This window comes from Asparagus officinalis, chromosome 3 (assembly GCF_001876935.1).
Source record: "Asparagus officinalis chromosome 3, Aspof.V1, whole genome shotgun sequence".
Lineage (NCBI taxonomy): Eukaryota > Viridiplantae > Streptophyta > Magnoliopsida > Asparagales > Asparagaceae > Asparagus > Asparagus officinalis.
This window is the reverse complement of record NC_033796.1, coordinates 111,046,128-111,067,486: the sequence shown is the minus strand read 5'-3', so window position 1 is coordinate 111,067,486 and position 21,359 is coordinate 111,046,128. Positions and strand designations below refer to the sequence as shown.

The window sequence follows — 21,359 nt, the reverse complement described above, 5'->3', positions numbered from 1 at the left end:
GAGCACGGGCATAAGGGTTGATTCTAATTGACAAATATATAAATATTTTGACGCATTATGATAGAAGAGTAAAATAGCCTTTGTGTAATATTCTCTATCTCTCTCTCTTTTAAGAGTTCCATTCCCCTTCACTACACCCAAATTCGGAGGGGATAAATTTTTAAGTTCCCCCCCTCCACTACCTTTCCTCCCCCTTATTATCTACCTGAAATGAATTTTCAAATATGGTTGATATGTCTAATATCTTACCTTACCTCACATTATCCCTAATCCAAATAGGTCCTAAAACGACTACCAAATGGGATGAACCTTAATTTCACATAACTATGGAGGCATTCTCACATAACTTTCCTGAATTTCGTTCATCTCACAAACCCTTCTATTTTTTGGAGTGTCTCACAAAATCCTCTTGAATTTTAACTCTTCTCATTTGACCCTACTTGTAATTTGTAAATAATAAAAATGTATTTGAGAAAAATTCTAAAATTTTCTATTTTCTCATTTGACCCCAAAGTTCAGGGGATTATGTGAAATTCACTCATTTCTAAAATGCTAGACTCTATAAAGTTCATAGAAGCAAAGAACAAAAAGTGTAATAAAAGAAAAAAAATTATAGGAATAGTCTGCATTATAATATTTTGAAAAGTTTTATACATACACATTATATATATTCTTGAATTTTTTTTCTCATTTATATATTGTATGGATCAAACACATAATCATATGCAAACATACCAAGTACAAATTCAATCTAGAATGGAAATCTAAATGAGAAAAATCACCATATATAAGTCAAACTAATCAGATCCATCCTTGCGGACATCGGCATAACACTTGTAAAAGCCAATGTTCTATCTTTGTTAAGGGGCTGTTTGGTTGGTTTCCTAAAAATCAAGAAAAAAATGGTACATGAAAATTAATAAAATATTATTTTAATCCATTTCCATCCTTAAAACTCACCACAACATCCAATAAAATATTATTTTTATCCCACAACTCATCTCATAAAAATAAACCAAACACAAGAAATGGATCACATCATCCATCTCATCTCATCTTTAAAAATCACCCACATCATCCAATAATATGGTGACAAATCATCTCATCTCATTAACATTTCATTTCCACTCATTTCCTAAAAAAACCAAGGAAATTGATTTCCTTAAGCGTAGGTCACATCATCTAATAATATAATGATAACTCATCTCATCTATTTTCTTATTTTTAAGAATGAGCCAAACACAAGAAAATAACCTATTACATGAAATATATTTCTTATAATTTATTTTCTAACTTTTTAGCCAACCAAACAACCTCAAAACAAGTTTTCTTAAAAAAATTACCCACATCATCCAATAATAAGGTGACAACTCATCTCATATAATCTCACATTCTTTGATTTCCTTCTTTTTTTAGCCAACCAAACAATCTCAAAATAATTTTTCTTAAAAATAGGTTTCTTATTCTTTGATTTCTCTTTTTTTAGGCAAACAAACAACCCCTAATTGCCAAAATACACGTGGGCAAGTCTAGAAGAGAGACGCTACAGTCACACCTTAAACCACACCCCTAACCACACTCCTCTCTCGCTACAGTATATTGGGGCCCACACGAGAATTTTAAAAAAAATCTCATGTGGGCCCCAATGCACTGTAGCAAGAGAGGAGTGTGGTTGGAAGTATGGTTTAAGAGTGTGTCTCTAGCATTTCCTGGTGTTAGAAATCTTGCTCACCTCATAGTGTGGCCACGTGTAAGCCACGTGTCCAGGACAGCTAAAAACATCGTCCAAACTCAAACCCAGAAATACCCGTGCTGCTTCGAGCCCGGTTACCAATTATACCCCCCAAAGCCAGTGGAAGTCCACCTCCAACCTAACCCCTTTCCTCCAAATTCCCCCAGTTATTTTCCTTCCTCCTAAAAAAAAATCGATCGACTCTCTCTCTCTCTCTCTCTCTCTCTCTTCAAAGCCCTAAACCCTAACCTCGGACCTACCGCCGACTCTCAAAGGTAACCGTAGTTGGATCTCATCGATTTACGAAGCTTTGATGGGTGTTTGCTGTAATTTTTGAGGGTTTAGGTCGAATCGATCGAGGTTTTAGGGTTTCCAGCTCTTTCCTAAACCCTAATCCATGGCGGCCTCCCATGATGGATGACACCAGCTAATCTCAAACCCATTGCCGGCTCTCGAAGGGCGCCGGCACCGATTGAAGGTAACCGTGATCGAATGCCATCAATTTTGACGCTTTAAACCCTTTTTAGATCTGTTGATCTCGAAGGGCCTTGAGGTCAACAGATCACTGGCTTCGCTTGGCTTTGCTCTCATTTTAGTGAAGGGTGTTAACTTGCTTTACCCTTGACTTTGCGCATTCTGCATATGTTTTATGTAGAAGATAATTGGGTCTGTCAACTTGTTAGGGTCTTGGCTGTATGAGGAGTTTGATGCGGGCTTGTAAGGGGCTCGTTACAAGTGGTATCACTGTATCAGTGCCAACCTCACCTTCCTGTTTTGCGATAAAGTGGCTCGGGTGGTGACGCCAGTATAGTCTAGTGTTCTCCTGCTACTAGTTTAGTGCAAAGCCAAACGATTAGCTTTTAGGGGGTGAGTTCTTCTGGGACCCTTACAATTATAAGAAGAAACAGAGAAAGCAGTTTTAACCATACAAAAAAAAAAAATTTATTAAGAAACAAAAGGAATAATACGATATATATAGAATGTAGGTCCTTTGAGGATCTAAGTCTTTGGTTGAGTTTTTTCTCTTTGACATGTCTTTGACAGGGCTGAGAGTAAGTTAGCTCGAGGGAACCTTATCTAGGAAAGAATAGAGGAAAAGAAAGAAGTTTGATTTGAGAATTGTTATTGAATTCCTGGGATTTTCCTTATAGAAATTTGAAGCTAGGTATGTGTTTCTAGCTGATTTGGCGCAGGCTATGATGTGTTAATGGTTTGTTCGGAGCACAGGCCGTTACAATGCCAAAATATGTGGCCAAATGTGGTTAGGCATTCGCGGCATCACCTTGACAATTTATGAAAACACCTGGACAAGATTTAATATATATTAGAACTAAATGAAAATTGTAAACAGAGACTTTGTCTGCATCTCTTGCACTTCACTTGCAACTTCTTCCTAGATATATCTCCCTAAACAAAACAAAAAAAGGGTGGGGTGGGGTTCTCTTCACCAAAATCACGATAGTCCTTATTTGAATTTTCTATATTCTAATGCCTCGTATTAGTCAAAACTCAAAACCTGGGAGAATAAGATATTATTGTCTTGGATGACACTTCTGTTCAAGATTGATTCAGGCTCTTACAATTATTTGGTCAACATAACTGGGTGATGCATTTTTCACTGACATGTTGATCTCCAATTTCTTCTTAAGATAACAGATGTGAAACATGAGTTGAGTAGTTCATATTCTGGGAGGACTAGTTTATATGACGTCTTTCTAATTTGTTCTATCACCTCCTAAGGCTCATAATATTTTGAGAAAGCTTTTGGTGCTTGTGCGATCAGACATTGATCAGTGTATAGAGTTGTAACCTGAGATACACCTAGTTTTTCTTCATTGAACTCCCTCTACATGCTTGCAACTTTAGGAGAAGAACTTATGCAGTTTCTTGAAGAATCACCACTTAGTATTTTAGTCCATTATCTGTACTTAAATTATGTTGACATGATTTTGATGTTTTTGAGGTGTCTGGCTAATTTTATAAAACAAGGATGTCTTTGCTGCTTGCTTTAGTTGAACATGCAATCTTCTTGTCAATCATAGTGTAGTAATCTTATAATTGACTTGTGCTACTCAGGTTTCTATTTTTCTGAATTGATCAGTTTGTATAAGAAACATGTCATCTGGTTTTGGCTGTAGTCTTGTTATCAATCAAGCCCATATTGAAAATTATCTACTAACCTCTCAGTCATATCCTTGACTAATCTGAACCTGCTAGCTTTTACTAAATTATTGTCTGACAATTAACTGAACAATTATGAGTGGCAGATTCAAAGTGGCCCGCTTACAATTTTGGAATATGGTTCACCATCCAGAGTCAGAAAGACTGAGACTGACCTCTGTCTGCTCAAAGATATGTTTCCTAGTTTCAATCATGAAGAAAACGGTAGACAACGTCACCTAGTGGAGGAAGATATGCCTGTCTTATTGTTATCCAATCCTGAAAGCAAATCATTGAGCAGAAAATCTTTGAAAAAGCTGACCAGTTTCCCTTATTCTAAGCGTCCAAGAGGAGAGCAGCAAAATGATTCCATCACGGCAGCTTCAGCCGATGACCATGGCATTAAGATTGGCTATGATCATCTCAGATGCATATCTGATGGTAATAACAATACTCTTTCTGTTAAATTATTTATTAGATTTCATTGAAACCAAACTTGGATGTTTCTTATGCAAAGCTTCTTCAATATATGGTACGATGTTGGTATTAGGTTTGTGTTTGTGTGTGGTTGTGGTGAGGTGGGTTGGTTTAGGGGTGGAGGTGGGGTGCTTGTGGAAGGGGTCAATACTGCAACTTGTAGTTATTTTAGAAAATTGATATAGAAGTAGCTCATTCTTGCTGCATTGGAAGAATTGTTACTAGACCTTCCAAACTCCTATACATCGCAAATCAGGAGGAATTTTTTTTTACAGCTCAGCTTCATAAGCAATCTGATTACACTACCTAATCTTAAAACATGGCAAGGTCTATTTGATCATTAGTAACTGGTGATAGCATAGACATTGTTCCAAAGCTCCTGATTTATTTCTTCAAAGCTTCCTATCCAGCCACTGTTTTATCCATAGCATGAAGCATGGACTCATGTGGAACTTCAAGCTTAGAAATTAAGAGCTGGACTTTGCTATATTTCTTATCGGGTTTCCCCATAATATTGTTCATTGAGATCTACGCCTTGTTGGTAGAGTCGTAGTAGAGCAGGATGAAAATCCAGAGTTCACATCTGATTAGTGCTTTCCTAGTTTCCTTCACTGACAAACCACCGATTCCCCTAACACCTTGTTTGGTACACGGGAATCATGTGAAGTGAGAATGGAGTGAAGTGAGTATGGAACGAAGTAATGAATGGAATGAAATTAATGTGGGGATGGAATACTCATTTCCATTCTCATGTCTCATGCTTGGGTGCAATGTTTGGGTGCAATTTAGAGAGTGAAGGGAGAATGAACATATTTGGATTTTTTTTTTTTTGATTCCCACTAAGTGGTAATGCCTATTCTTTACCGTTTCATTGGGAATGCTCATTCCCACATAAAGTGGGAGAAGTGAGAACGATCATTCTAGCTTCCGAAAGGAGGTTTTGTTTGGTATGAGAGAATTTGAAGTGAGAATTGGCATTCCATTCTCACTCGTTACCACATATATCAAATGAGGCCTAAGAGCTGACTGTGTACGAGAGAATGAGATGTGAGCTTTGGCATTCCATTCCCATTCATTACTGTATATCAAATGAGGCCTAAGAGCTGAATATGGCTGATTAAGACCAAGGGACTTTTCTCAAACTTATTTCTATTTGTATTTAGTATTCTCCAGACTTATGGTGCTGACCTACTAGGTCCAATTGTTGGGATTAGATGGAATTGTGGCATCAGTATGAGGCTAGTTAGTTCCCCTATTTTCACCCCATGTTTAGACATTAAGTTATTTTAAGCCAACCTTGTTTGATTTTGATAAACATTTTATTCATGTAAGATTTTGATAAACATTTATTCATGACTTTATCCATCTTTCTTTTGCTTCTCTGATTTCCGCATATAGCTATGTTGGCTGTGAACATTCTCTTTCTCACACTCCTATTAACAAACCATCTTTTATACAATTGCAGCAGAATCCATCCTTTCTTAATAAGTGTTATTTGACATGTACATGCTGTAATACTTATGCTTCCTTGTGGAATATTATCGTATTGAACGTTTTCCTATGGGACGTGCATGTTCTTTTTTGTCCTCTGACGCATGCATGGCAGTCTGCAACGTCCACTTTTTTGCACATTCATTAACCTGATGTTGTATTTTCTAAAAAAACACACTTTAAGAAAATTCTTCGCAAATTAATTTGCTCCTTCATTATTTTATTATTTGTGATCTTATGCCATATATACGTGTTAATCAAATAAACATTTTGATTTAAGTGAATCTTTATGTTTGGATTTTGGCCAATTATTGCATGCAACACCTCATGTACATGTTGGGGATGTGTTCTTTCCTAAAAGCATAGATCACAATGAGAATTACTGCAACATTATTACTGTAACACAAATAGAATACTGTATCATTTAAAAATATTGTAGCATTTACAAGAATTACTGTAGCAAAAAAACAAAAAAGGAGGCCGTGCATTGCACGGGGTGCACACTAGTGTACAGGGGCGTAGCCAGAGCTTGCTTGCCCTAGGCAGCTGCCCAAGGCAAGAAACTCCGCCTCTCCCACGACCTCTCCCTCCTCCCCTCGCTTCCCTTCCTCTCCTGTCACTTCACCTCCCTCTCCCGCAGATCCAACCTCCTATCCCTCCTCTTTCAGGACCTCCATCTCAACAATCCCCAGCCCTTCTCTCTCTCCTCTCTCCTCTCCCTCACGACATACTCGTAGACCACATTTATTTTTTGCTCAGGGCAAAAATAATCCTGGCTACGCCACTGCTAGTGTAAGCATATAAACTGAGACATGTCACTCATTGCAATCTATAATTTGAGGAAAGAACACATCCCCAACATGTACATGAGGTGTTGCATGTAATAATTGGCCAAAATCCAGACATAATGATTCACTAAAATCAAAATGTTTATTTGATTAACGCGTATATGTGGCATAAGATCACAAAGCATAAAATAATGTAGCATTTACTGTAGCATGAATAGTGCATCTTTGGGTCCTCCTATAAGTATAGAGGAGTAGATGCCATTTTTGTTTGAATGGAAATTTAATATGTGGAGCAAAGTATCAAACATGTGGGTAGGGGGTTTAATGAACACAATTCTCTGCAAGAATTCTGGAGGCTGAAGCAGGGGATTTCTTAGCGCAATCCTATGTAGGGGAATTGATCTGTCAGGTTGGGTAGGCTTCTGAGACTTCTAGATCTGAAATTGAAACTTTTAGGCATGTTTTGGGAGAATAATATATGCCCATCAGATTTAGGTCAAGTGTCAGTATGTAAGTATATGCATATGTGAAACATCTGTACTATCCTTCACACATACTGACACACTTTCATATAGCTTATAGATATTCACAAAGACACACGTGAACACACACATACGCGTGCGCACACGCACATTTGTGTATGTGTGTGTGTATAATATGTATGTGTGCACTGTACATATATAGGAAATAATGGGTATGAGATGACGGTTCATTTTACTAAATGAGCTATCAAGAGATAACCATGTGGGGAGGCCCACCTTCCTTGTTACATAAAAAAGTGCGGACCTCGCCACTTCCATCTCTTGGTAGCTCATTTTGCTAAATGAGCCATCACCTCATAACCATCAATCCCATATGTGTGTGTTATAAGTATATATAAATCACTTTTTAAATCATTAAAGTGCATGGTGTGCAATGATTTTCTCTTAACTTTGATCATGCGTAAATTTCTAAAGTCTTCTTTCTCATCTCTATGGTACCAACTGCATGCCAAATGTCAAAGGAACAAGGCATTATGTTTTTCTGTTGCTGTTTATTATCTATAATTTTACCTTGAGCTGACTGGAATATTTACGATAATGTGAAATGCATAACTTTAATAATCAAGTGGAAGTAAACAATATGGCTATTTGAAAGTATTGAATGTCATTGTATTGAGCATTTTTATGCACAAGCTCAGCAAATCTGAGGCCATGATGAGGATAGTTCAAGTGATGACCTAAACAGTATTTAGTTGACTTTTCTAGTGGCATAATCAATTCTGTGATTCAGTAAATATTCTAATATTTCTTTTTGAATATAATTATATGATTCTTATTTTTGCTCCAAATTAGTAGGGGAGTATGCGCCTACGTGAGGATAGTAGTAAGGATGACAAGTTGTTGAAACTGCGCTAGGTGCGTAAGTAATGTAACTGTTGCTGGATTCCAGGACACATGTTGGAGAAGAATTGGACAAACCTTTCAATCTGTCTTGGGAATTTCATGTAGTTTCCAAATGAGCTGTATATGTATATTTGAAGTTGAAGCTTGATGAACACTCGGAATGAGGTTTGGAGTGTGATTTTACTGCTAGAATTGGTAATATCAAAATGGAATCTGCATGGCCTTGGAAGCGGTATATTGTACTTGGGCTGTTATCTATTTACCCAAAGCTCAAACCCTACCCCTTTGTAATTCTTGCGATTAACGTTTTTAAAGAAGCATTATCTTCTCCTATTGGAGCAGTTATTGATATTCATGATTCACTGTTCTTTGAATTTACTTGAAATTTTGGTTTCCATTCTTTTGAAGAATAGTTTTACAGCTACATATTGAGTAGGGTTATTGTGTTATTTTATGTGAATTTTATAGCCTAGATGTCTTGTAAGTTCTATTACCTAAATTAAAAATATTTCTTATTGAGTGTGACAACAACCAGATGATGACGACATCTATGTTTTCCTTTATTTATTGACATCCAGAGAGGTTCCGAATCGTCAAGCAAAAGCGAGGCCAGGATAGCAAGAGGATAGACAAGAAGAGCTTTAAAGCAAGCGCAAAAACAAAATTTGATCCTTTTGCATCTAAGGCTATTATTGGCTCTGACTCAGCTTCTGGAGGAATTGAAACACATGGTATGCTGTTATTGTGCATGCTAACTTCTATTTATGTCTTATTTACTACTTTATAAGTTTTCGTAGTAATTCATTCTACCTCTTTTAGGCCTTTGCATCACGCAAGTTAACTCAATTTGAGATTTTGTCATAAAAATATTTGCTTTTGCATTATTATTCCTTGAATCTGATGAGAAGTTGACAAGATAGTGCATGATAGGAAGTGTAGTTGTCACAAAAAAAAGTTAGGTTAAGTATACTTCAAGAAAAATAAGAAACGAAGACCTGAGAACTATGAAATTCCTGTTGAAATTTAAAAAATCTTGGAGATATAGGCTTAGGATGGTTGATTAACTCTTTAGCATTATGGGTACTAAAAAAATGCCCAATAAGTGGAGAATTACTACTTTGACACCGATATATAAGAATAAAATAGATAAACGAAGTTGTTCAAACTATTGCAGTATTAAGCTTGCGAGCCGCACCATGAAACTTTTGGAGAAAGAGTAATTGAGCAAAGTGTAAAAGGAGGCAAGCTTATCCGAGAACCAATTTAGTTTAGTATTTGAGTAAGTCAAGTATGTAACCTATTTATCTATCGTGACAATTGATAGATAGATATAAAGAGAAGAGAACATATCTACATATGGTATTTATTGATTTAGAAAAAAGCCTATGATAGAGCGTCGGGAGAGATAACATGGTAGGTTAGTAATTTCAAAGGCGCACACATCACTGTGCCTCATACGCCCTGCGATGCGGGGCAGTGGCGAAACGCCTCACATCTAATGCAACAACGTCTTTTGTGCGTCGCAAGTGACCTGTGATTCACATAGGGCGCATGCTCACGTAGGGTGCATGCTAGGCATAGCCACATATAGTTTTGTTCTTTAACATGTCAATCATGGCTTTATAGATGACGACTCATACCCAAAAAGCAAAATAAAGCTGTTATGCCTTTTTAGTAACCTGATTGAGGACCATAAGTTTGCTTCAATATTAGTCTTGATTTGACTTTTGATTTGAAAATTTATGAACTTTGCTCTATGTTGGATGTGTTAGCATGAGAAATTAAGACCTTATTTTGTAATTTCATAGTAGATTTTGTTTATCTTGACATATTTTTATGTGGATATATAAACATGCTTTTTTCGTGGTTGATAACCGTCTTGAAAATTATGTGTGTGGTGTGCGTCTTGCTTCACACAGGTGCATGCATTGCATCGCGCCTTGCGCACAGTGTACACGTGAAGAGGCTTTGCGCTCCGCCTTGCGCCTTGCGCATTAATAACATTGTGGTATGTTTTAAAAAAGAAATAAGTATCTAGTAGGTATATTAATGTGATTAAAGATATGTATGAATGAAGAACTATGGTGAGAAAAATTGAGGGAGAAACAAAACCGTTTCTTATACCATTAGTTTACATCAAGGATCAGCTCTAAGACTGTCTTTTTTGCATTAGTTATGGATGAGCTTATTAGGCATATTCAAGAGGAAATACATGATTTATATTATTTGTTAATGACATAGTATTGGATGATGAAACTAAGAAAAATATAACTTTTAAAGTAGAAAGGGGGAGAGAAGCATTTGAATCTAAAGGATTTAATAGTAGCAAACAAAAACAACATGCATGGGATGCAACCTTACTAAAACTACAACAAAGATTAAGGGTATAGTTGTACACTTGTACTGTCAGGCCAAGAAACACCTAGTCATTTTTATTATTTAGGATCATTATTCGTCATGATTATGAGCTTGAGGGTGATGTGGTTCATCAAATTATGAAGTGCTTTGAGCGTATATGGTATTCTATGAAGGGAAAGTTTTTTGAGATAATTATAAGATCCACAAAATGTTATATGGATCAGATATTGGGCACTTAAAAACAATATTTGCAAAAAATGAGTGTAGTAGAAACGGGAATGTTAAGGTAGACAAATGGATATACATTAGAGATAGAATAAGAAATGAGTGCTTTTGCTCTTATTTGGAGTTTGCTTTTATAGAGGTCTTCTTATAGAGGATACAGTGAGAGAATCGTTTGAGATGGTTCGATCATGTGCTACGAGACCATTAAATGCACTAACTAGGGATGATTATATTATAATTATTGGAGAAAGAAGGACTAGAGGTGGGGCTAACAGAAGTTGGGTAGAAACTATTTTAAAATGATAATGTAATGTTTAACTTAATGGAGGTGATGGCCTTTAACAGAAATGAGTGGAAGAGTAGGATTCATATAGCCGAACCCAAAAATTTGGGAAAAGGCTTTGTTGTTGTTGTTGTTTATCTGCTATGTACAATCTAATGCTTAAGAATATTCAGGGGATTTAGCTGAACAAATTTAAGCAGTAGCAAAATCTTTGAATTGCCAGTGTGCACAAGGGAATATGTTGGCTCTAAAACAGCCGTATAAGACGGTGACCATAAGAATCCAGCGACCCTAGGGATTGTGATGTTCAGCTAATGGATAGTTGTTCTGTTCTCTACCCCACTGCTAAGTATGTCTAGAAAGAAGTCACTACAGTTATTTTTGCTGCCAATCTTCTTCTGATCGCAAAGTACTTATTGTTTACCAGCAATTTGAACCTGGAATTTGTCCCCAAATATCAGTAATGAATAGCAGGTGTAAACTGTTTTCAGGTTTAGTCCGATTGTCTCTCTCTTCTTTTAATCTTATGTTGGCATTTTCTAGCCATCTCAAAATATTAGGTCGGTTTTTATTCTTTTCCCATAGTTTACACCAATTATTTTCTCGTGCTCTTATATGTTTTGTCCTTGTCATAAAGGTTGTAAAATTCGTCTTTCTTACATTGCAGCGAACTTTTAGCAGCTATCAACCTAGCCCCTTCCATGGTAGAATCAATTCACAATTCAGCATAGGCAAAACTTGGTCCTAGATTGGTACCCTGACAACCAGTATGCATCAGTTTGCTTTTTAGTATCTGACTGCGATCTGGGGAATTTGGTCTTTTTCGTTACTGTCTGCCAATCATTAACACTTCTCTTTGTTATTTTATTTTCTTTAATTTGATAATCATGGTGTCAGCTGCAGACTTTTTACACAAATTAACTTAACACAAATTCTTTATGATTTCCAACGGCTGAGTTGATGTTTCCTGCGGTCATTATTTACCAATGTTGCTTCCCTTGAAGGGATCTCTTGACTATTTGCATGCAAGGTTTCCTTGGTGTCCTATACTCTCTTTTTTTGCATTGTTCCTCTTCAGATTACTTTATCTGAGTTCTTCCTAGTAATTGCTGGAAGAATTGGTATTATTCTTTCCTTCTGATACATTTAAGTGAGAGAAGTTTGCATAGCCTTTCTGGGGGGAAAAATGTGCTTTTCCACTATTTAGTGATGTTGTTGTAAAATTAACTAGCTATGTTATTTTGAACTTACTTGAATGGTATAACACAGGACTATATGGTCTCAAGTCCGATCTCTATGATGTTACACAACATGTGGAAGAGCTTTCACTAGATGAACTGCTTGATGGCAGTTACAAATATCCTAAGTTCTGTCGAGAAAAAGGAAAAAAGGCTTCAAGTGACAATGAAAATATTCTCCTCTTAGTGCGAAAGGCTTGCTCTATCCTCCAACTTCACGGAGCAGCTAGTAATTACAGCGACAGAAAAACTTCAACAAGCATCCCGAACCCTACTTTGTCTTCAATAAACATGTCAGATGAGGATGATAAAGTCTTATTGTTGATTTAAAATATTTTAGATTTAATCTAATTCTTCCTTTGTAATTTTCAGGTCTCCTCTCAGGAAATATTGAGCACCTCAACCTTGTATCGTCCTAAAGATATTTTGGAGCATTTAACACTTCCTCCAAAACTGGATCTTGAAGATTTTATATCGAATTTAAATCCTTCACAGTGCACCATGGGCATGAAAGTTTTCAGTAGTTCTAGTTTGCCACCTTGGTCATTTTCACATGGGGGTACCTGCAAACCTGTTCTAGATTCTTGTAGATTTTCCCTGCCACGGGGCGGCGGTCAGAGTAAATGGGTTAGGATAGAAAGAAGATCAACTTCAACTGGAGATGATAACAGTCGCCTCTCTGGCCTTGAAAAGAAGACATTTGACTATTATGACAATTTGGCTAACCAGCAAAAGGTTGATGAACTTCTTCAAGATGTAGAAGTGCTGTCTGAATCTGTTTTACATCCATTTAGTGGGCCACAGAGCACATCGGAATCCCATGGCCTACACTGTAGTAATTTAGTTAAAGAATCTGGTGCTTCTTGTTCTCTCGAGTCTATAGAGCTTGAACCACATCATGAGCATTCAAAAAATCAAAAGAAAGATGACTACAAAGATAATTTGTGTGATCAAAATTCTGAGTCTGAAGCTGGTTTGAGGTGTCTGGGAAACGAATCAAGTTTAGCTGATTCCCCAAAACCTGATCCACTATGCAAGGGCAATGAAATTGTTCAGGACGAGCACCCTAGAAGAATCACAGATGATTGTTGCAGAGGCTGCTCTGGTTATTCTTCAAGATGCTCCACTAGAGGATATGAGCAAGGTTTATCACGCTCTCCTGCATCTGATGTACCTAAACAAGGTAATAACCTATAATCTGACATGGTGATTGAAGCTACTTGCATCTGAATAGAACGTATTATTGCTTAACAGATGAAACTTACATTTTTTTCTTCAAGTAAAATCTGACAGGTATTGCGTTTGGTTGCATCTACATTTAATACAAGTTTTTTCTTTGTCATATAGTTGCTTGATTTTTTGTGTGTGTGGTATTCTTGGGTAATGTGTGGCATTTGTGTCATGGCCAACTTTCTATGATATTTTATTACATAATACTTTACTTTCCTGTTTGTTCTTTCAATAGAAAGTTATCTTAATCTTTCTAGTATCATTGAATAACATATTTACTAAGTTACTAGAGTACAACCTAGGGTCCCGTACACGTGTTCAACCTGTTTCAGGTGGGGATCGAAACACGGTGGACACTGGTAGGCAGCCTGTACGTATTTCCCCAACTTAATGACACAAGTTATTTTGGGAAAAGTGCTTTTTGTAGAAAAATAATCCAAGCAGCATATGAATTGGAAAAGCAGCACAAATAACAAAGAGGCAATGTATTAAGTACAAATAACAAAGAGAATGTGTTAAACCCATTCCCTCAGTCTACTATTTATTGGGAAGACGAGAAGTTGCATTTATAGTAGAGGTTAGTGTATAGAAGAGTAATTAAAGCCAAATAGGGATTGAAAAAACAACGGAAATAACAAAGGCACGATTTTAAATACAATATGCATCAAGAACCCAACAATTGAAGATGGCTGTGATGGACTCATTGACCCATCTCGATTCTCTCAGCAAATGCCCAACAACGATGCACAAAGGAAACACGGCGACGAAAATGGAAATCAAGACGACATTGATCCGCTCATTATCGTCGCTAACACATCGAGGATCCGATTGATCGCCATTCATCTAAGCGCAGATCTAGGTTTCAAAAAGTAATTTTTTGGGGGGATTTTGGGAGTCAGAAGGACTCTGAATTTTGGCGGGTAGGAGTATGTGAGCTCTATATAGCAGCATCGGATTGCCACGGGGGGCAGTGTTTTTGGATTGGACAGATTTACTTTCCATTTGTTCTCTCTTATTGTTGATTTAAAATATTTTAGATTTAATCTAATTCTTCCTTTGTAATTTTCAGGTCTCCTCTCAGGAAATATTGAGCACCTCAACCTTGTATCGTCCTAAAGATATTTTGGAGCATTTAACACTTCCTCCAAAACTGGATCTTGAAGATTTTATATCGAATTTAAATCCTTCACAGTGCACCATGGGCATGAAAGTTTTCAGTAGTTCTAGTTTGCCACCTTGGTCATTTTCACATGGGGGTACCTGCAAACCTGTTCTAGATTCTTGTAGATTTTCCCTGCCACGGGGCGGCGGTCAGAGTAAATGGGTTAGGATAGAAAGAAGATCAACTTCAACTGGAGATGATAACAGTCGCCTCTCTGGCCTTGAAAAGAAGACATTTGACTATTATGACAATTTGGCTAACCAGCAAAAGGTTGATGAACTTCTTCAAGATGTAGAAGTGCTGTCTGAATCTGTTTTACATCCATTTAGTGGGCCACAGAGCACATCGGAATCCCATGGCCTACACTGTAGTAATTTAGTTAAAGAATCTGGTGCTTCTTGTTCTCTCGAGTCTATAGAGCTTGAACCACATCATGAGCATTCAAAAAATCAAAAGAAAGATGACTACAAAGATAATTTGTGTGATCAAAATTCTGAGTCTGAAGCTGGTTTGAGGTGTCTGGGAAACGAATCAAGTTTAGCTGATTCCCCAAAACCTGATCCACTATGCAAGGGCAATGAAATTGTTCAGGACGAGCACCCTAGAAGAATCACAGATGATTGTTGCAGAGGCTGCTCTGGTTATTCTTCAAGATGCTCCACTAGAGGATATGAGCAAGGTTTATCACGCTCTCCTGCATCTGATGTACCTAAACAAGGTAATAACCTATAATCTGACATGGTGATTGAAGCTACTTGCATCTGAATAGAACGTATTATTGCTTAACAGATGAAACTTACATTTTTTTCTTCAAGTAAAATCTGACAGGTATTGCGTTTGGTTGCATCTACATTTAATACAAGTTTTTTCTTTGTCATATAGTTGCTTGATTTTTTGTGTGTGTGGTATTCTTGGGTAATGTGTGGCATTTGTGTCATGGCCAACTTTCTATGATATTTTATTACATAATACTTTACTTTCCTGTTTGTTCTTTCAATAGAAAGTTATCTTAATCTTTCTAGTATCATTGAATAACATATTTACTAAGTTACTAGAGTACAACCTAGGGTCCCGTACACGTGTTCAACCTGTTTCAGGTGGGGATCGAAACACGGTGGACACTGGTAGGCAGCCTGTACGTATTTCCCCAACTTAATGACACAAGTTATTTTGGGAAAAGTGCTTTTTGTAGAAAAATAATCCAAGCAGCATATGAATTGGAAAAGCAGCACAAATAACAAAGAGGCAATGTATTAAGTACAAATAACAAAGAGAATGTGTTAAACCCATTCCCTCAGTCTACTATTTATTGGGAAGACGAGAAGTTGCATTTATAGTAGAGGTTAGTGTATAGAAGAGTAATTAAAGCCAAATAGGGATTGAAAAAACAACGGAAATAACAAAGGCACGATTTTAAATACAATATGCATCAAGAACCCAACAATTGAAGATGGCTGTGATGGACTCATTGACCCATCTCGATTCTCTCAGCAAATGCCCAACAACGATGCACAAAGGAAACACGGCGACGAAAATGGAAATCAAGACGACATTGATCCGCTCATTATCGTCGCTAACACATCGAGGATCCGATTGATCGCCATTCATCTAAGCGCAGATCTAGGTTTCAAAAAGTAATTTTTTGGGGGGATTTTGGGAGTCAGAAGGACTCTGAATTTTGGCGGGTAGGAGTATGTGAGCTCTATATAGCAGCATCGGATTGCCACGGGGGGCAGTGTTTTTGGATTGGAGAATGGGAAGCGAGATGCATGCCAAGATTGTTTAGTGTATAACTGTAGATATGAAAATCTAAACCTTAGATATACCCCCATCAATATCTGAACTGAACGCAAATTATACCAACTGAATCAGTTATTGAATCAGTTTAGATATAGATTTATACTAAGATTTTATAAAGTTGAATTATTTTCTTTTGTCATTTCTTAATCATAATAATCTTTTGAATTAGTGGATAATGTGTATGCTGATCAACTTGTATTTCAATCTTAGATATCCCTCTCTGTCTAATTAATAAATACTTGTAATCTGTAATTAATAAATACTTGTAATTGATTATACCAAATAAGTAAGACGTATACTAGATTTTATAAAATCAATAATGTGTCAGCTGATTAATTAAACATGAATCTTAAAATTGACCCAAACTTCTTTTGCTCATGAGCTAGGCTTTGGGCTTGCCTTGCTATATTTGTCTCAGTAGGCTTTGCTCAAGGCTCAATTTAACACAAGTTTCATATGGGCTTGGGGCCCTGACCCCCGCACTTATCACTAGCCCGTTGTTGAATTAGATTCGTTATAACTGAAACGTGAGGAGATTGATTTCAATTGTGTTCTAAATCATTACGCCAAAACCAAATCTATCTCAATTCTCAAAGTCTCAACTAATAAAGTCGTCTAGTGATAAACCATTGGCACCCCACTGTACAGATATGAAACATTCCATTCAGTCCAATCCTCAATTTTCAAGCTAAAAAATTGTGAGAATTTATCGGGGCGTAACAAGTGCTTCTATAGAGAGATCAATGAGCAATGACGAAAAACATGATAACAGTCCGCTGTTAATGGAAATAGCGATAACAACCCTATCTAAACTAATATTTCGTCGAAATGTTTCCCAATTAGTGAGAACCCAGCCTCATCGCACTGGACAAAGGAAAGAAAAGGCCCCGTGGAATATGCTTGACACACCATAGATGCCTCCATTGAGCTCGCTTCTCATCTGAAACATTATTTTCCAAGGACAGTCTCACGAGCAGATTGAGTCGAGAAAACACCATTTGACAAATGACATCGTATCGAAACATCATTCATCCCTTCCTCCACCAAGATATCGAAGACGAAATTGAATATCCTGAGGGAGCCGTTGAGATAGAACACTCCAATCACAGTCATAAATTCATAGCCTACCTAGTAATTATAAACTTTCTTATCCACTTCCGTGGTGGGACTTAATGAAATAAGCAAAAGGGACATCAATAAGCCAACAATCTTTCAAAAAATCAGCTTTCTGACCATTTTTCAAGCGCCATTTGAGTTCATTGAGCAAGATGATGTCACTCTGATCTATTCCTTTCCAGATATTTGAAGATTGCGGCTTCAGCGAGGATGTGAGCGTTTGATCCCTAATAAGATACCTTGCCTGAAGCGTTTAAGTCCACAACTCATTTTTGTCGTGCATTATATGACATACCAGCTTGGCAAGTAGCACTTTGTTAGAGACCGCAGTTCGCTTGAGGCCTAAAGCCTTTGGTTTACGAACCATTCCTCCATGCCACTAGTATAATTTTCGTCGAGTGCCATCATGTCCCCAAAGGAAATTTCGATGGCAACTGTCAAATTTTCATAAATACTGGTGGGGAGCTTAGCTGTCTGCATCACACATGTAGGAATCGTGGAAGTCACCGAGTTTGCTAGTACCTGTCTATCAGATAGTGAAAGAGAAGAAGCTTTCGACCCAGACGAGTGTTTTTGAACTTTTTCAACCATGTAACAATATATATCTTTAGTAACCTGGCCATGAATAAACAGGATACCTAAATATCTTTCGAGGTCAGAAGCCAAAGAGGTGCCACATCTCACACTAATCCCTTGAGCCAGATGTCTTGGGACATTTGGAGAAATCAAACAATTACACTTGCTAGTGGTAGCCCTAACATGAACGGCCACAAAAGAGCTCTTCATCACCACATCCTGTTGAGATGAAGCCTCACCAAATAGCATTAGATTGTCTTCAGAAAACTAGTGCGAGATTTGGGGACCCCTCCGTGTCATCGGCTTCCAACTCCTCAACAACTTTTTGATCAATCAGATGGGCTAGCTTTTCCATACATAAGGCGAAGACATATGGGTTTGAGAAAATCAGCCTGATTGAATCCCGATTCGGCACACAAAATGAAGCGGTTGCTTCACCATTTTAACGCATTGGGAGACTGGTCTCCCAAACACTGCTCATAAATAAAGAGATCTCTGCCCAAAGCCAATCTCATCAAGCACTTCGTGTACAAAAACCCATCGAATCCGCTGCTCTGGTCATAAGCTTTCCCAAGATCAATTTTGCTAACCATACGCCCTTCCTTCCCTTTCTTGATGGAGATTATGAAGAACCACTTGGGTGACAACCATGTTATCTGTCGTTTGATGTCCAAGGATAAAGCTTAACTGTGCGGGGAAGACAATCTTTCAGAGGAGAGGGCGACACGATTTACTAGCACTTTCGTAATAATCTTGAAGATTACATTGCATAAACTGATTGGACAAAACTTGTGGTATATTATTTTCATGTTGACATTACTTTGTTTATCCATTGGACATAAATGTAAAATTGTGGTATATTAATTTTGACTTCTACATTATTTTCCTGGAAGGTGTGTATATTGTGTTGTTTTTAACATTAGCAAGAGCATCTATTTTTGCTTGTTAATAAAAAATTCTGATGCAGACTCGCAATCCTATATATGCTTCATAACGTAGTATCAGTTTCTTTAGCCATATATGAGTAGCTCATGGGATCAATAAGACTATTCATGTGCTACCCTGTATATGCCTTCACATGTATCACAATGTATCATGCATCAGACGCTTAGATTATCAGTTTCTATGGAACATGCTATGGAAGTGCTTCTAGAGGCTTCGTGTAGATGATTGAAGATGATGGATTATTCACATCAACTTTAGAAGATGTTCAATGCCATTGTTGAATTAACTGTAACCATTAGCTGTATAGTCCATCAACACCCAGCAATTTGTTTAGTTTTGCAGGTGACTTGCCTTTCGAACTTTAGATATTAATTATCTTGAAAAAGCTATAGGCTGAAAGCTTTTGAATATCCTTAATTCCATCATCATCATCATTATTATTTTTTTTTTGTGGATCTCACTATCAAACATCTGGTTTGTACATTGGCTTTTCTGTTTTGATGCTTTTGAGTGGTGAAACGTCTATTAGAGTCGATCACTAGGGTAGGATGACTGCTAACTTATACCGGCAATACCCATGTCCTTTTCTGCTAAGTTGAAATTGAGCAATCCACGGTGTCTTCTTTTGAGTAAACCTTGTCTGCTTTCTGTTCTTAGTTCTTTTCTTCACCGTATTCTACCCCGTCCTCTTGTAGAGGTAAGCGTTCTTGTTTGCTCAACACTTGAAACTTACATATGCTTTAATGGAACAGGTCGTTCTTCAGAGTTGTTGGCTGCTGCTTCAATACTATGTGAGATTGCTAGCTGTTCCCATGCGAAAAAGGCGCAGAAAGATACCTTCATGAGGGCTAAATGTGCATTTATGGAAAAGAAGAGTAAATATCTTAACACATCGTCCTCTGTCGAGAGAACAGAGAGGTTATTTTTGGCCCCAAGAAACCACGAAAGCTTTAAACGGGCAGCCATACCGTCATCAAGAGTACACAAACTGATCAGTGAACAACAAAGGGAGTTCACACACACAGACAACGTGAGCAGAGAACCTGTGAAATGGTTTGTATCTGCTGAAGCTGGTTGTGCTTCGTCGACAAAGTTAGAAAAGAACCACACGAAAACGAACAACAGGGTTCTGCATGGAAATTCCATAAAACAATCAGGTTTGATGCCGTCACCAATAAAGGTTGAGAACGTTTATGGCAGCCATCTGAAGCTTGGAAAAGAAAAATTGAAGGCTTCATCGGTAATCTTCGAGGAAAACTCTACTAAAGACAGGAGCAGAGTGAAGAGCCAGAGGGGGTGATCATACATTATTATTCTAACACTAGAAGTGAAAAGATTGTGATTGTAAAGGTGGAAGATTGGCTAGTTTTAGATTTTTAGATTTAACATTAGCTAAAATTAAGCTGACAAGTTTTATGTACAGACTTTCAAAAGTTGTTGACCCTGGAAAGAGGGAGAATCCAATTTGTATGCTGAAATGAGAGCCGTTTGTCGATAACAGTTGAATGTTGTGATCATCGTTACCATTATTTATTTCGACTCAGGTAAGTTATTTGTAATGAAGTGTAGCTATTATTTGCGACGATGGTTTTGTGTAAAAGATGACATTTATGAAATGATGAGAAGCTGTCTCGTTACAATTAAAATTTGCATTCCAGATCTCAGAGAAATTCCATGTTCTTTCTGCACTGTGAGGAGACGTGATTAGGCTTGCGGAGGTTCCTCAACTTGCATGTCTTCAGCAAGTTCTCTATATCAGACGCAAATGGTTTTTTTTTTCCTGGAACATTTTAAAAAACCCCAAAATGAATTTAGGTGTTCTCCACTTAAATCCTCAAAAATTCACCATGGCTTGGTGAAGGTGAAAAGCCCAGGAATAGGAAACGCCATTTGAGAAATTAGGTTCCTAGTCTCCATTCGGGTGTTATTTTGGGTTAGGAAACGTCAGCAAGAAATGGAAAATTCCGAGCTTTTTGAGCGGAATTGCGTGGAATCGAGCAAAAAAGAATAATAAATAAATTTGTGGGCGCCGTTATTTTCGTTTCCAGTAGGATTTATGAGGGAATAGGCTCCGACGCTACTAATTTTTTTATGTCTTGATTTCCATTTGACTCTATTGCTTCCAAACAGCAGAATGAGAAATTGCTGATTTTCATTCTTTTATTGTAGGCTACTTTGAGTGAAACAAACAAAGAATAGAATTTACATGGAAAACACCAGAAATGCCTAGTCCGCATAGAGAGGGTGATTCCTATTATTTTTAGAACCGAACCAAACAGCGTTTAACACACAATTTAGCTCTACAAGATTGTCAGTCCCACGGAGTTCGGAAACTTTTATTTTCAAAATCGATCTAATTTTGCTGATGTGGCTTGAACTAGGTCCATTTTAAT

General features: G+C 37.3%; 1 protein-coding gene across 2 annotated transcripts; it reads left to right on the top strand.

Annotated features, from left to right (window-relative positions):
- On the top strand, positions 12,310-20,606 carry LOC109835760. 2 transcript variants are annotated; one of them, XM_020403770.1, is made up of 3 exons: positions 12,310-12,450; positions 12,510-13,320; positions 19,719-20,606. In XM_020403770.1, the coding sequence occupies exons 1-3, from the start codon at positions 12,436-12,438 to the stop codon at positions 20,264-20,266; spliced, it is 1,374 nt and encodes a 457-aa protein (XP_020259359.1). In that variant the 5' UTR covers positions 12,310-12,435; the 3' UTR covers positions 20,267-20,606. The 2 variants fall into 2 exon arrangements, with proteins under 2 accessions (XP_020259359.1, XP_020259360.1); XM_020403771.1 differs by lacking the exons at positions 12,310-12,450; positions 12,510-13,320 and adding an exon at positions 14,439-15,247.